At 37.9% G+C, this 17388-nt stretch overlaps 1 protein-coding gene across 4 annotated transcripts in view; it reads left to right on the top strand.

The window, feature by feature from the left end:
• IFT74 (intraflagellar transport 74) overlaps positions 1-17388 on the top strand; it is a 129612-nt gene that overhangs the window by 99481 nt on the left and 12743 nt on the right. For all 4 annotated transcript variants that reach the window (XM_050761718.1, XM_050761717.1, XM_050761719.1 and 1 more), the window contains exons 14-16: positions 8688-8741; positions 11184-11281; positions 12059-12185. In XM_050761718.1, the coding sequence (XP_050617675.1) occupies positions 8688-8741; positions 11184-11281; positions 12059-12185 (279 nt within the window). The remainder of the gene's footprint in view (positions 1-8687; positions 8742-11183; positions 11282-12058; positions 12186-17388) is intronic.

Genomic DNA, 17388 nt, shown 5'->3' with positions numbered 1-17388 from the left:
GAAAAGAAAATGTTATTAAGAGAATTATAAAGATTTTTATTATTTCCCAGTTATGAAATGGAAGTAGATCATTATAAAGGTCTTCATTCTCATTGTCTTCACATTGAGTAGACTGAGGAAGAGGAGGAAGAGTGGTCTTGCTATCTCAGGGATAGCAAAGGCAGAAGAAAATCTGCATATAAGTAGACCCACCCAGTTCAAACTTGTGTTGTTCAAGGGTCAACTGTATTTCCCAGAGAATGTGTATTTAGAAAATTGGGTGAAACCTAATGCCAAAGTTAGTTTAAAACATTAAGCTTATATATACTCATTTTACCATAGCAATTTAGTAATACAGTCAATTCTCTGTATCCACGAGTTCTTCATCTGCAGATTCAACCAACTATGGATGGAAAATAATTGAAAAAAAATACAGAAAATTTCAAAAAGCAAGTTTGAACCTGCCATGTACTAATAAGCACTATGAGGAATCCATCTGAATGAACTGAAGAATACCCTGCTATAGCCTCCCATTGTTTCACAGATCCCCAGTCTCTCTCTAGCACCCATTGTTTGAGTACTGTTCATCTGGCAATTTATTCATTGGCTACTTGTGTTCACTCTTTGCTTCTTTGAAAAAAAAGACTCCTAAAAATCAGTTATATGGTGAAAGAAATCCCTTACAGACTAAGAGAGAATGTAAAGTGCCGTCTCTCAACAAGAAAATAAAAATCTTAGATCTTTTGAAAAGTGGCGTGTGATTTACCAAAGTGGCACAATAAAACAGAAGGAAGCTGACATTTGTGGAAGTGTTAGTGCTGCCCCAACAATGGCAAAAAAATTGTCGCTGTGATTCATGATACAATGCTTGCAGAGACTGGCCAGGCACAGTGGCTCACGCCTGTAATCCCAGCACTTTGGGAGGCCAAGGTGGGTGGATTACCTGATGTCAGGATTCAGGACCAGCCTGGCCAAAATGGTGAAACCCTGTCATTACTAAAAGTACAAAAATTAGTCGGGCGTGGTGGTGGGCGCCTGTAATCCCAGCTAGTAGAGAGGCTGAGACAGGACAATTGATTGAACCCGGGAGGCGGAGGTTGTAGTGAGCCAAGATTGTGCCATTGCACTCCAGCCTGGGCGACAAAAGCGAAAGCCATCTCAAAAAAAAAAAAAAAAATTGCTTACAGAGATGAAGAAAACATCAAATATATGAGAAGACAAAGTATCACAAAAGCATGTCCCTGTTGATGGTAAAATTATGTGTGAAAAATTATGTATGAAAAAGCATTTAGCCTTTGTGAGCATTCCTGTGAGGAAGTTGAAGAGAGTGAGAGGAAGGAATTGAAGGATAGTAAGGGATGACTAGTTAGCTGTGGAAAGTACTACAGCCTCAAGAACTTAAAGATCACAGGAGAATCAGCATTAGCTGATGGCCAGGCAGTATCAGCATTCCCACAAGAGCTCAAGAAACTCAGAAGACAAAGAATACCTTTCATGGCAAGTCTTCAGTTGTGTTGAAACAGACTTGTTCTGGAAGAAGAGGCCTAATACCTAAATCCTTAAGAGTGTCAAAGCCTGGAAAGATCATCTTACTCTGGTGCTATGGGGTTCAAAGCCTGGAAAGATCATCTTACTCTGGTGCTATGTGGCAACACAACAGGTCACATGGTCAAGCCAGGTCTTGTGTACCAAACAGTCTCTGGGCCCTTAAAAACAAAATCAAAAATTGCCTGCCTGTGTTCCGGAACACGATAGGAAGGCTTGGGTGATGGCCATCTTGTTCCTGGAATTCGTTTTTATTCCTAAAATGAAGAAATACCTGGAAGAGAACAGGGTGCCATTCAAGGTCATCCTCATAATTGACATTACTCGTGGCCATCCCTGATCTCTCTACTTCACTAATAACAATGTTGCAGTGATGTTCTTGCCTCCTAAAGCAAATGCAACTTCACTGTTTTAGCCATTTGATCAGGGCATCAGCAAGTGCATTAAGTGACGTACATCCACCTCACCTTCGGGAGGATTTGTGCTGTCCTTGATGCTAACCTTGACTACAGTGTCATGGATTTATGGAAGAGCTTCACAATTGCAAATGTAGTTGTGCTTTTTACAGAGGCTGTAGATGCCCCAAAGCCCAAGACAGTCAATGCATGTTGGAAGTCATTATGGAATGACGTAGTCAGTGATTTCAGGAGCTTCCCCATTATTGATGCAGAAGTCAGTAATATGGTTCTTTTTGCTTTTGTTTTTTTGAGTTGGAGTCTCACTCTGTCACCCAGGCTGCAGTGCAGTGGCACGGTCTTGGCTCACTGCAACTTCCGCCTCCCGGGTTCAAGCAATTCTCCTGCCTCAGCCTCCTGAGTAGCTGGGATTACAGGCACATGCCACCATGCCCAGCTAATTTTTGTATTTTTAGTAGAGATGGGGTTTCACCATATTGCCCAGGCTGGTCTCGAACTCCTGACCTCGTGATCTGCCTGTCTTGGCCTCCCAAAGTGCTGGGATTACAGGCATGAACCACCGTGCCTGGCCCAGGAATATCTTGAATGTTCCAAAGGAAGTTGATGGGGAATGCTTCTCTAACATGATCAAGGGTGACTTCAAGGAACACATAGAAGAGCATAGAGAAACCCTTACCAGCAAGGAACTCAAGGTTCTGCTGAAATTCTCTACAGGAGATGATGACAGTGATACAGATTTAGAGGAAACACAGTCATCAATTTGGATACTTGAAAAATTTGCATCAGTTTTTCAACAGGTGCAAGTGTTAAAGGATATGATCCTTCAATGGAACAAAGCCTCCATGTCACCTGAGGGATAGCAGACATGCCTACAACCGCTGCAAGAGTTGTTTGATGATTCAAGGAAAAAGGAGAAACAGCTTCCTAGAACAGCGTTCCTAACTAAAGCCATCTGTATTATGAAGCCTTGACCTTAAGCGCTTGAAGATTCTTCCAGCATAAGTGATCTTTCCGACGTCCTATTAGAAGGTTCAAGTTAGCCTCATGTCTCACCACTTACCTACAGTGCTGTGCATCTCATCACCTCACCATATGGGCACCGTGAGCACCAAATAGAAATTATAATAGTCATAATCATCAAATGAGGGTTATCAAGAGAGAAAAGCTAGGGTTTGTGGTTTTTTTTTTTTTTATTTAAAAATTTTTTGTAAAGACAGGCCTCACTATTTTGCCCAGGCTCATCTAAAACTCCCAGCCTCAAGCAGTCCTCTTGGCCTCCCAAAGTATTGGGATCATAGTTGTGAGCCACAGTGCTCAGCCAGAAAAGCCAGAGTTTTGATGCATGTTAATGTACTCTTTCAGGCCATTAAATGAAAGTCATCTGCAAGTGTTGATAGAAAATGTGACTGGGCATGGTGGCTCATGCCTGTAATTCCAACACTGTGGGAGGCTGAGGCAGGAGGATTGCTTGAGATCAGGAGTTCGAAATCAGCCTGGGCAACATAGTAAGACCCCATTTCTATTTTTAAAATGAAAATAAAACAAAAAATGTTACATTGTTGCTGATGTGTACCGTGTAGTTTGCAACAATGGTTGCATCTTTACTGAACATGTACAAACTTTTTTTCCTTGTTATTATTTCCTAAACAACATAGTGTAACAACCATTTACAATATATTAGTTATCATAAGTAATCTGGGGATGACTTAAAGTATATAGCAGGAGGGTATATATAGGTTATATGCAAATACTATGCCATTTTATGTAAAAGACTTGAACATCCTCAGGTTTTGGTATCTACAGAGGGGATTGGGGTACTGAAACCAGTCCCCGTCAGATACCACGGAATGACTGTGTTTTGTATACTCATTTGCTGCTTACTGTAATAATGGTATGTGAAAAGTAGATGGGAGAGAGAGACTGAATGCAAAAAGATGGAATTTTATAGGCCCCCACAACTAATTCAAATTGAAACAGGAGTCAGGGAGGAGAAAGTGTTCTGGCTCACTAAAATACGTGAAAATGTTAGAAGGGGTTTAGATAACTCAATATGAATTAATGTGATACAGCCTTGAAAACAGCTGAAATCCTAGATTGCATAACAAAAAGTGGTTATATAGACTATGGAAAGTGACGGTCTTCTTGGAATTTTAAGTTTATTGGCATAGTATGTTAAAAGGGTTAGAGAAAAACTAGAGCTCATTCATAGTAGAGTGACCAGAATGGTAATAGGGATAGAAACTATGCCACATAGAAGATATTGAGGCCAGGTGCGGTCGCTCACGCCTGTAATCCCAACACTCTGGAAGGCTGAGGTGGGTGGATCACTTGAGGTCAGAAGTTCGAGACCATCCTGGCCAACATGGTGAAACCGTGTCTCTACTAAAAATTAGCTGGGTGTGGTGGCACATGCCTGAAGCCCCAGCTGCCTGGGAGGTTGAGGTGGGAGAATCACTTGAACCTGGGAGGCGGAGGTTGCAGTGAGCCGAGATTGCACCATTGCACTACAGTCTGGGTGACAGAATGAGACCCTGTCTCAAAAGAAAAAAAAAAAAGAAGGAAGGGTACTGGGAGACTTTGCCTGCTTCAGAAGTATTTCAAGTGCCAAGAAACAATCTGGATGTGCAGAAGTCCTGTGGAGTTTTTTTTCTTGCCCCATCTCCCTGATTTTGTTTCCTGTTGACCTTTCAACTCTAAAATCAGTAGGCTTTGCTGAGTTGGGGGCCTTGAGGCCTGGAGAGTTCCTAGTACATGCCTTGTTGTGTATTGATCAGGAGAGAAGATTGGGATAGCCACCTATTTGGAAAACGGTAACCAGACCTTAGGGGCAGATCTACTTCTCAGAGTATAAAAGCCTATAAAGCCTGAGTCAGGAGAATGTCATTTGATGCCAGAGAAGTAAAAGTGTGGGGTGAACTTCCTTGCAGTGAGGACAGAGGTAGTTTTGGTGGTGCTCAGACTATTGGCAGTGCAAGAAGAGCATAACTCCCTTTCTCCACTGCTGGCTATAGCAGAGACTATCAAAAAGCGATGGTGTCCGTTCTACAGTAGCCCTAGTCTTTTTTTAACAGCCCATACTCATTTCTTCTTTCCTACTTGGGTGATGAAAAAGCCTGAATTTATAGTATACATTTTTGTATACTTGTCTTATTAGAGTATAAATTCTTCAAAGGAAAATATTTTACTTTTTCTTTAATCCCATGTTACCTGATAAAGTACCTTGCCAGTATAATTCCTGTGAAAAATCCTCCTGAACTCTTTTCACGCTTCTGGTTACCACAGCACTTCATACGTACCTGTTAGAGCACTTATGTTGCATTATACATTTTTGTTTTTATACACCTAATGAGTGTAAGCCCTTTGAGAATAGGGTGGAAACTGTCTTACTCAGTTTGATATCCCAACACCTATTACAGTATGTGGCACACAGTAGATAATCAGTAAATTTATCTGAAATAAATAAACGAGTATAGAACTATGCTGACATCAAATGCTTAGAATTAAAGGATATCTCCAAAATTACCTTCCTTTTACCATTGTGTCCCTTTCCCTCTCCCTTGGTCTCCTCATTGTTGATTCTACTACATTAGAGCCTTCTGCTTAACTGCTTGTACCTTCATTGTGATACACTGACTTGCTTCCATCTATCTACAGTCTTGTCCTGTCCTGTGATACTGAATCTAAGGATAGATTTGCTAATGACCATTATGTTTTACCCTACCTTAGGACTGCCTACATTTACATTGCCTTTATGGGCAACTCAGATACTAATCCTCCACTGAGAAATCACAAAATAGAGAAGTTCACTAATGCTCTGACCACTCTCTTTCTTAGCAATAGTGATATTGGAGAAAGTTTTGTGAAGCTTGGGAATCTGCTGAGATGTGTGGGAGCTCTGTCCCATCTAATCCAGCTGGCCAGCTGTGCAGCTGTAAACGTTAACCAGTTATGTCTTCCAGCTCAATCTGTTGGCAACTAGGAGGATGACTTTGAGGAGAGAAGGAGGGAGGAGTCTCCTCTCAGGTTTCTGACTTGAATGATAAATGGATGGTGAGGACAGCCAAATGTAATAGGGAATAAAGAGGGGGAAGACTATGAGTTTAATTATGAATATACTGAGTTAGGATTTCCTGAAAGGGCTTCCAAATAAATATATATAGTAAGCATTTAGATTAAAGAATCTAAAAATCAGACAATATATTAAATTTGAGAGTTCTTAAACCACAAGAATGTATGAAATTGCCATGGATATAGCGTTAGAAGTTCATTAAGAACAGAACTCTAGAATGTAAATGAAGAAGGAAGCAGACCCATGAAGAGAAGACAGAAAAATAATGATCTGAGAGTAAGAAAAGTCAGAGAAGCCCCCCATCCCCCCAAAAAGCAAAAACAAAACATAAAGGAAAACAAAGAAAGTCGAAAGGTTGTATCAATAGTGTCAAATATTGCAGAGTAAGATAACTGACTGCCCTTTGTATTTGATCATTAAGCAGTCGTATAATCTCACTGAGAACAATTTCATTGGAATAGGAGTAGGAAAAGCCTCATTGCAGTGTGTTGGGGTCTAAAAGCAAGATGAGAAACTGGAACCATCATGTGTAGGAATTCTCTCAAGATTAAAAGAAGAAAGATAAGATGATGGTTAAATCCTTGTAAAGTCTAGGATCCAGGCCTCCCTCCTAATCCCTTAATGCCTGACCAGTCTCCCAAGAGTGGAACTTAAATAGCCAGAACAAGAAACTAGGACTTTCTTAGAAACATGGGCCATGGCACGTTCAGGAGATAGTAGCTTTTCTGCCACTTCACATGTGCAATGATATTTATATGCACATCTTCCTCCTATAAGGGTATCCCAGATCATGTGTGCTACAAACTCCAACTCTTTCGGTTTCCCACTCAAAACCCTGTCTTTAGTATATTTTACGAATGTGTATACATATATATATATACACACACACACACACACACACACACACATATACAAAGTTTGTTTAATTAATAACAGATTACCTCTGGCCTCCTCTTCACAGTTAATCAGGGTACATTAGTGTATTTTGAGACCATGGTTGATCATTTGACCTGAGTAGTAGTTCAGTAAAGTTGCTAATCCATCTAGAGCCTTATCTGAGTGGATCCAGGGTTTCCCGTTGGTGCTAGGTGTAGCCTGGCTAGGAATTTGTGACATTAGGTATTTACTGTCCTTAAACATTAGCTTTCACTTGCAGCTTTTTACTACCAGTAATATAGTAGAGGCCTTAACATAAGATTTTCTCAGTATCAGGATTGTCGTCAATGAATTTCAGAAAACTTTTCAGACCAGAAGGCAGAAAAGCTGTTTGCTAATCCACGTCTCTGACTTTGCCATCACCCTTGTGTTCTCATAATTCACTTAACACCAAGCAAGTATATGCACAGATGGAGGTTTGTGTCGCTGTCTGCTTTCTCTACAGATGGCAGCTGCCATGTTCCTTCAAAGCTCAGTTTTTGTTACAGTGAAATCCTATTGTCATAAAATGATCATGATCCACTCCTACTAATGGGTCTCTCTGTGAGGCTAAAATGGCAGAATTCATTCATTTTTCTAGGCCTTGGATTTTTGTACCTTTAGACCTGCTTTTCATGTTTGTTAAACTCAACATGTGCAAAACTGCTGTAAGCAACTCTTTCTCAACTTTTTCCCCATTTAGGTTAATCATACTACCATCTTCTCAGATGCCCAAGCCAGAAGCCTGGGAAGCATCCTTGATTCCTCCCTGTTTAACCCTTACCAAAATCCATTCACTGTGGCTCTTAAATGTCACAAAAAATAATTCACTACCTTCCATCCTAATTACCACCACTCTACTCCAGGCAGCTTTCATCTTTCACCCAGATTATTATGACAACTTTCTAACTGGTTTTATTGCCTCCAATCTTACTTCTCTTTTATTCTCCAGACTGGAAATATTTTTCAAAATTGCAAACGGATTATTTCTTCTCTCTGGTTAAAATTCTTTAGTAATTGTCCTTAGGAGAAAGTCCAAACTCTTTAATGTGGATCTTATAAGGTGCTTTGTAATCTGCCTCATCTTTGTGCCACTTTTTCACTTCATTCTCTGCCCCCGCCATACCACTCCCTCAGTTCTTTATGCTACCATATTCATCCTCACTTTGAAACTTTTTACTGGTAATGCTTTGACGTTTGCAGTTTCTGTATTTTGACCAGGTAACTCCTACTATTCTTTATAATGCAACTTAAATATTACTTGTTTAGGGAAACTGTCTCTGTAACCGTGACCTAGGTAAGTTGCCCTTGCTGTGTGCTCCTATAGCATCTTTTATTTTTCCTGTGATAGCACTTAGTACCTTTTAATTTTAATTAATTGTTAAATCTTTAGAGTATAAACTCTGTGAATGAAGTTACTCTGCTATCTTGCTGGTGATCTTTCAAAGATGGAATGGACTTTCTTGGGAACTTACGTTTCTCGGCACCCATAGTGTTCATGTATAGGGTGAATAGCCCCAGGTTGGGAATGGAAAGCCTTTAAGTTCTTTCCAATCATATTGTTTGTTCCACATATTCAAGGTACATGCATATATCTACTTTAAAAGTCTCTATACATAAGTCATTGTAAAAGAATTTCACCTAATGGAACACATTGAATAGTCAATGAGTAATGGCATAGAGAGAACTAAAGAGATGTTTTTAATTTAGAGCACTGTATGTGGAATTTTTGAAATTAATGTTGTATTTTATATCTCTTATAGGTGAAATGAACCAGAAATACAAAGAGCTGAAAAAAAGGGAGGAAAATATGGACAGTAAGTGATATTCTTGTAGATATAAAAATACAATATTTTCAGATTGCTGTTCATTTATACCAAATCAGAGACCTCATTTTGGGCAGATATAATGGCTAATAAATGCAGAAGTGTGGACATTCAAAGCATTTTGCCTTGAAGAATAGTTTCTAGCATAATTTAGAGATGGGTAGAAAATTCTAAAAAGATATGTGATGAATGTCTATACATTGGGGCTAGATTCTAAAGCTAGCACTTACATTCGTAGTCTGTATAGAGGAAGCTTATAGACCAGGGGTCCCCAACCCCCAGGCTGCAGACCTGTAGGAACCAGGCCACACACCAGGAAGTGAGCCACTGGCAAGCGAGCATTACCGTCTGAGCTCTGCCTCCTGTTAGATCAGCAGCAGCATTAGATTCTTATATGAGTGTGAACCCTATCACATGTGAGGGATCTAGGTTGCACTCATGAGAATCTAACTAACTCCTGATGATATGAAGTAAAACAGTTTCATCCCAAAACCATCACCCGCATCTGCCCCCCAGCCCTGGTCCATAGAAAAATTGTCTTCCACGGTCCCTGGTGCCAAAATGGTTGGGGACTGCTGCTATAGACCATTTATTGATTGAATGTTCTCTTTTACATCCTTCACTATATTCACCTTTAGTATCTTTCACTTTTATATTTAGCTTTCCATAATACTTGTTTATTAGCCCTCACATCAGATATTGTCACTCTGTTCTATCACCAGCTGTAATTTTAGTCACTTTTTGTTACAGTTTTGATTCACTTAAAAAAAACCTCAGCCTGATTTTATAAATTGGTTTTCACTTAAACTTATGTTACACATTTATAATTTTTTAAAAAATTGGCATGTATTATCTATTACTGGTTTCCTTTTAAGTTATCATTTTGCTAGAATCTGAATTCTAACAAAATGCTAGAGTTTCATCTAGGTCTGATGTCAATAGTTACCTTCATGGAAGGCATGCTATAAAAGAGTAATTGTCAGCTCTTACTTTACAAGGTACCAAGTTTTCTTTAAAATGTCAGTAAATACCAAAAATTATCTCAAAAAAATTATTTTGAGTCTTTTGGTAAGGGAGAAAGGTGTAAAATCAAGGAACAATGTGTCACGACACCACAATATTAGAAATTACTAGATACTACCTAGTATGGTATCTGGCACTTAGGTGTCAATAAATGTTCATTTAATGAATGTTTACTGAATGAATGGAAAGAATTCCTATACTACAGAATCTTAAAATAGAAGGTCACCTAGCTCAGATTTCTTTCCACATATTAATTATGGTTTGTTTTCCTTAAAAAATAACCCCTGAAAGACAATGTTCATTTATGCTTTTGTGTATATATAAAAATCTCATATGGCCACTTAACAGATTACAAAAATCAACAGATTATAAAAGCAGGATATTCACACGTAAGACCTGTATGAATGCTGAAGCAGGACATTAAAGAAAATTCAGTTTTATAAAAAATATTGATTGTGGTCCTCTACCACCATATTCCAATAAAAAATGTTTTGTTGAAGACTGTTTCACTTTAAAAATATACTAAATATAAGAAAAAAGTAGAATGGAAATCCATTACAGAAGGCAAGCTGTTGATGTTTATTTCATGCTAACAATAAAATTATTTTTGACTGAAAGTTTCTATTTTTTAGATGCCCCATAGAAATACTCGAAAATGTAAATAAGAACTGGTTCTATATTAAACAAATAAAAAGATAATTTCCTAGAATATTTATTTACAATCTGAATAAATTATTAAATTCATTTAGTTGAAATGAATCCAGCATTATAAATAAAATACTCATTTTCAGATAAAATAGGTATTCAGCAATGGAAATTATAGAAATAAAGTTAGTAGCCAGGGTGTTAATAATTATTGATATATCAAAGGAGATCTTTATAAAAGCAAATTTCTTCTGATTGTCATTTTATCAGCTATTTCTTTTGAGCCTATATTTATAACTTTCCGATTTATATCAAGGTCACAGGATTTAGGCAGTTTGTAAGTATGTGAAGTTCTTATTGAATAATTACCTTTGGGTTAATAACAAATTAAACAGTGGTAGCTTAAAATTTCTAAAAATTGGGCCAGGCAGGTGGATCACGTGGTCAAGAGATCCAGATCATCCTGGCCAACATGGTGAAACCCCGTCTCTAGTAAAAATACAAAAATTAGCTGGGTATGGTGGTACAGGCCTGTAGTCCCAGCTACTCGGGAGACTGAGGCAGGAGAATCCCTTGAACCGGGAGGCGGAGGTTGCAGTGAGCTGAGATCGCACCACTGCGCTCCAGCCTCATGACAGAATGAGACTCCATATCAAAAAAAAAAAAAAAAAACTTTCTAAAAAGCACTCTTAAGACCTACAAATCAGAGTTTATATAGTGTTACCTCTATCAACAGTAACCTCTCTTATGGTTTCCAATTGTCAGCTTTTATTGAGACTTTTGAGGAAACAAAGAATCAGGAACTGGAACGAAAGGCACAGATAGAAGCCAACATTGTTTCACTCTTGGAGCACTGTAGTCGAGTGAGTACCCTGTGCCTGTCTTGGTGTCGCCTTTATTTTTGCTGTGATTAACTCTCTAAATACAACTCAAAAAATAAAATGACTCACTATTATGTCTTCTCATTTAACTGCTTCCTTTAAATTCCCTTACTTGTTACTATTTATTTCAGCTATTAACTTTTTTATCACTCTAGCAAAATGTCAGGTAATTAGGGCGATAGAGAAAAAGGATGATATGTATAATATCAATATTCAGCAGTAAATGAAGCCCTAATTGAGAATAATTATTATGATCTTCTTCCATTGTTAATCTGAACTTTTGAAAGTAACATTTGCACAGATAATTTCAAAACCTAGACATGTTAGAAAATGTTTATGTTTTTATACTGTAAATTTTATTGTAAATAAAAAGGATTCTTTTCTTGCATGTATACATAATGAGTATCTCAAATTATCAGAAAATGTTTATTGGGCATCTATTATGAAATGCATGGTCTCCTTTCAATATTCTTAGTGTTTTAAGACTACAACCAGTTTCTAAAATAGTGTAGTTGAATTTTTTTCTACAGTGAAATAAAGGAAATGAAAAAAAACCCCACAATTTTGAATTTATAGTCTGTCTTTATTGAGAAAATCCAATTTTGAATCTCATTTTCTATACAACATATAACTTGAATGGTGTATTTCAAAAACAAATACCTGATCCAAACATCTCATCCTTTGACAGTGTTTTCCAAGGGTTTTATTGAGAGTTAAATCAGTGGATTTTTTTGTATTTTTATTTCTCTGCAAATGCAGAATATAAATCGTATGAAACAGATATCTTCTATCACCAATCAAGAGCTAAAGATGATGCAGGATGACCTCAATTTTAAATCTACTGAAGTGCAGAAATCACAAAGTACAGCTCGGAATTTGACTTCAGGTGAGAAAACAACCTAGATTTTAATAATCTTTTTTTTTTTTTTTTTAAATATATCAGTGTTATTCTCCTTGATTTTTTTAAAGCCTCATTGACTGAGGCTATAATTTATGATTGCCTATTGCCCCAGAATTATGTATGGCTTTTTTCATCAGCTGGCTAGTATTATATTGTATATTGTCACTGATTTAACAACATTTATTGAATACTTATTTCAAGCCTGTGCTATATAATTCTGGGTATCGTTAAAGATAAACAAAGCTGGATGCAAGTGAAAGTGCTAAGGACAGATTTTAGTCAGTAATACAGTGTGGCAGTAAGCAAGGAGGGTCCAGCATGAATTGAAATCAATTTTGATTAGTACAGAGGTGATTGAGTGTTTTAAAGGGAGAATGAGGGAGTGGTAAGGGAAAAGAAAAATTACAGAGTTCATCAGTGTACATGCTGATTAGGCCAGCTGTGTCTGTTAGCTAGCAAGTATCAAGTTAGGATTCTATGCTTATACACAGACTAGCAGACAGAGGCCCTAACTTTCCTGATAATTACATTTTAATGGAATGGCTTTTAGGTCCTTGAGAAAAATACTTCTGAGTTGTGGGAGGTACATATAGATATGGTTTGGATTTTTTGTCCCCTCCAAATTTTATGTTGAAATATGACCTCCAGTGTTCGAGGTGTGCCTACTGGGAGATGTTTGGGTCATGGGGGTGGATCTCTCATGAATGGCTCAGTGTCATCCTTGTGGTAATGGGTATGTTTTTTGTGAGTTCAGGCGAGATCTGGTTGTTTAAAAGAGCCTGGCACCTCCTCCCTCTCTCTCTTGCCTTGTAATACGCAGGCTCCCCTTCTGTGATATCTCCCGTGGACACCCAGCTTTAAAATTTCCCTCTTTTGTACTCTTTCCCTTTATTTCTCAGACCGGCCAACACTTAAGGAAATAGAAAGGAACCTACGTTGAGTATCGGGGGTAGGTTTCCCCTGATATCTGGTGCCCTTCTGTCATGATTATAAGCTTCCTGAGGCCCTCACCAGAAGCAGTTGCTGGCACCATGTTTCATGTACAGCCTGTGGAACCATGAGCCAAATAAACTTATTTTTTTTAAATAAATTACCCAGTCTCAGGTATTCCTTTATAGCAGTGCAAATAGACTAACACACATATACATCTTAAAGGTACAGAGGAAAGATTCACAACTGGATGCTCTAAGAAAGGGTAGTCGGGCCTGTTGACCAATATGGGCTAGAATAAATAGTGCATCCTTTTGGCAGCCTTAAGCTTTGTCTGGCAGGCACTTTAAGTGGGGATAGGGTCATCCTAGGGATGCAGACTTGAGCTGTTAGAAACTGTTTGTTTAAATCTTCTAATGTGGGTGGAAGGTGGTGCATGAAATCATTTGTGCTGAGAGTGGAATTTTTATAGACAGAGGTTGAGGCCTAGTTGAGAAGAAAGCTCAGAGGAGCCTAGTTAGTTTGGTCAAAGATTGAATTCTTGTCAGTATAAGAGGCTTAAAAAAATCTAATCTGTTTCCTCAAGAAATTTTCAACCTCGTGGAGTGACAGTTATGATACAATGAAATAATGCTATGATAGAAGTAAGCATAAGGAGCAATGGAAGTACATAGGGGACATATCCAGCCCAGTCTTGGATAGTTAAGAAGAGATGATGTTTAATTTTAATTAGTTTAAGTCATGCTTACTAGCATGGGACTAGAGCAGCACTGTCCAAGATAAATGTAATGCCAATATATATTATATTTATATAATTAAAGTTTTCTAGTAGCCATGTTGAAAAAGTAAAAAGAGACAGATTAATTTTAATAATATATTTTATTTAAACTGGTATAGCCAAGATATTATTTCAACATGTAAACTATATAAAAATGATCAAAAAGATATTTTATTTTCATGACATTTCAATTAGGACTAGCCTTATTTATTTATGTATTTATTTATTTATAAGACAGGGTCTCCCTCTCATTGCCCAGGCTGGAGTGAAATGGTGTGATCATAGCTCACTGCAGCCTTTACTTCCTGGGCTCAGGTGCTTCTCTCACCTCAGCCTCCCAACTACCTGGGACAACAGGCACACACCAGCATGCCTAGCTAATATTTTGTATTTTTAATAGAGATGGGGTTTCACCATGTTTTCCAGGCTAGTCTCAACTCCTGGGCTCAAGCCATCTGCCCACCTCGGCTTCCCAAAGTGTTGGGATCACAGGCATAAGCCACTGCACCTGGCTTGGACTAGACATACTTAAAAGTGCTCACAAATCACATGGGGCTACTGGCTGCCATTGGGATGGTGCAGGTGGAGATTAGATACAAATAAAGTTGAGGTTAAAGATACTAGGATAAAGCCATGTAAAAATTTGATGGGATCTTTGGTTTATGAACTAATGGCTTCTATGGGTGTTCTTTATGCTGGTGTGTGGCAGCTTTGAAATAGCTATGTTTTTGTCTACCTGGAATTACTACAGTTAGAGATAACGAGAAATGAAAACCTAATTAATATTTGCTAACTTAAGAATGTTGAGGGATTTTTGAAATGAAATAATGATCCATAATACCTTTATCTGGATTCCCAATCCATAATACCTTTATCTGGATTCCCAAAATCTAAAAAGATATTGGCAGCAAAACCTGACCTGACCTGAACTGACATGAGGCTATTTATAGTTTTTAATTGTCCTACCTAGTGTGACTATTTATGCTTTTTGCTGTAGAAATATTTGTGTGCTTGATGACAAGGTATTATCTCAGACCCTGCTGTTATGTAATTATTAGTATATGTGCTATATTACTTTTCTAAAATCCAAAGAATTCTGCATTCTGAAATACAAGAGTTTTAGATAAGGGATTATGGACCTATAAATGCATACTGAATGCTATTAATTGCATTAATAGTGGTGATATAGGTATATAATTGCTATATTTAAGCCTATTTTACATCCAGATTTGTTGAGTTTACCATAGTTTTATTTGTATGTCTATATGCCAAGTAACTGGAGGAATTACATTCTTGATATATAACTACTATTGGTTTGACTGTGAGTTTATTTTTATTGTAAAAAAACAACGAAATTTATCATCTTAACCATTTTGAAGTGTACAATACAGTAATGTTAACCATATGCACATTGTTCTGCAACAAATCTCTAGAACTTTTTCATCTTGCAGAACTAAAACACTATACCTCCTGAACAACAACTCCATATTTCCCTATCCCCTGACCCCTGGAGACTACCATTCTACTTCTGTTTCTATGAGTCTGACTACTTTAAATTACCTCATATAAATGAAGTCATACAGTATTTGTCCTTTGGGGACTGGCTTAGTTCACTTGGCATAATGTCCTCAAGGTTCATCCATGTTGTAGCAAAGAAGGATTTTCTTTTTTAAGGTTCAATAACAATTCTATTGCATGTATATATCCTATTTTAAAGTTTATCTATAGACATTTAGATTGCTTCCACCTTTTGGCTATTGTGAATAATGCTGCAGTGAACATGGGTGTGTAAATATTTCTTCATGATCCTATTTTCATTTCTTTTGGACATATATGAATATTTTTAAATATTTTATCTTTTCTATAAACTAAATAATTTTATAGTTTTATTATTTCATCTAGAAAACCTGTTTTGTATTTTAGATCTTCATGCCCAAGTTTTTCATTTATCTAAGGTCAATGTAAATTCAACAAGTTTTTCCCCCTTTAAGCTATCTTCTGTAACAGCTGTCAAGAAATGTACATTTTTTAAAAGGCAAAAATCAATACCTGGAAACAAATTCAATAATCAAGACTTTGTATTCATTCCACATTTTATACTTTGTGTTTATAGTTCCTTTTAACAGCTAGTCATTATGGGCCGGGCGAGGTGGCTCACGCCTGTAATCCCAGCACTTTGGGAGGCCGAGGTGGGCGAATCATCAGAGGTCACGAGTTCAAGACCTGGTTGACCAACATGGTGAAACCCCATCACTACTAAAAATACAAAATTAGCTGGGTGTGGTGGCGCATGCCTGTAATCCCAGCTACTCAGGAGGCTGAGGCAGAAGAATCACTTGGAGCCAGGAGGTGGAGGTTGCAGTGAGCTGAGATCGTGCCATTGCACTCCAGCCTGGGCAGCAGAGCGAAACTCTATCTCAAAAAAGAAAAAAAAAAGGAGTCATTATGTGTTCTCCAGAGAGGTACAGTGGGAAAAAAAAAAAGAAAACTGACTTCAGTGGAGATAAAAATCCAGTTTAATACTATGATAAAGATTTTGCTGGAAATTTTTCTTAGTAAAGGTTAAAGGCATTGATAATGACTTTAATTTTATTTACTACATTGTTTTCATTTTAACTTCAACCAACCATATAATTTTTTCTTTCTTTCTTTCCCTAAAACCATCCTCCAACTCAATAAATTTTTTGTATCTTGAAAGCACCACGAGAGGTTTATAATATTCTTGTTTGCCTTTCAGATATAATGGATTTAGTGTACTCTGTATTTTATTTTTATTATTATTATTTTTTTTAATGGAGCAATCGCTTCTTGCGGGAAGGGTGAAGAAAACCTAGATATTATAATGGCCCTTCACAGGTCACTGTACCTAAAGGGCTACACACTACATCGGTGATGTAAAAATTTCAGGGGAAGCCAGGCGCGGTGGCTCACGCCTGTAATCCCAGCACTTTGGGAGGCTGAGACGGGCGGATCACGAGGTCAGGAGATCGAGACCATCCTGGCTAACACGGTGAAACCCCGTCTCTACTAAAATACAAAAAAAATTAGCGGGGCGTGGTGGCGGGCGCCTGTAGTCCCAGCTACTCGGGAGGCTGAGGCAGGAGAATGGCGTGAACCCAGGAGACGGAGCTTGCAGTGAGCCGAGATCGCGCCACTGCACTCCAGCCTGGGCGACAGAGGGAGACTCCGTCTCAAAAAAAAAAAAAAAAAAAAAAAAAAATTTCAGGGGAGTGAGGTGATTGGAGGAAATAAGTCTGTAAACGGCTTCTTAGGGAGTCAATAATGTAAGAAAAAGGTTGAGAAACACTGATGTACTGCATGGGCAAAGAGGCAAGGATTTATCAGCAATAGTTTTTATTTATATTTTTTGAAAGGAAACTCCAGAGAGTAAACAAATGTGCTGATGACAGACTATCTTAGAAACACTTCCCCAGGTCAAAGTGGTTCCTTCTGAGATTTTGCTACTGTGTACACACTGCT

This window comes from Macaca thibetana, chromosome 15 (assembly GCF_024542745.1).
Source record: "Macaca thibetana thibetana isolate TM-01 chromosome 15, ASM2454274v1, whole genome shotgun sequence".
In the NCBI taxonomy this organism is placed as follows: domain Eukaryota; kingdom Metazoa; phylum Chordata; class Mammalia; order Primates; family Cercopithecidae; genus Macaca; species Macaca thibetana.
Note: the sequence above shows the minus strand (reverse complement) of the source record. Positions and strands in the feature narration are given on the sequence as shown.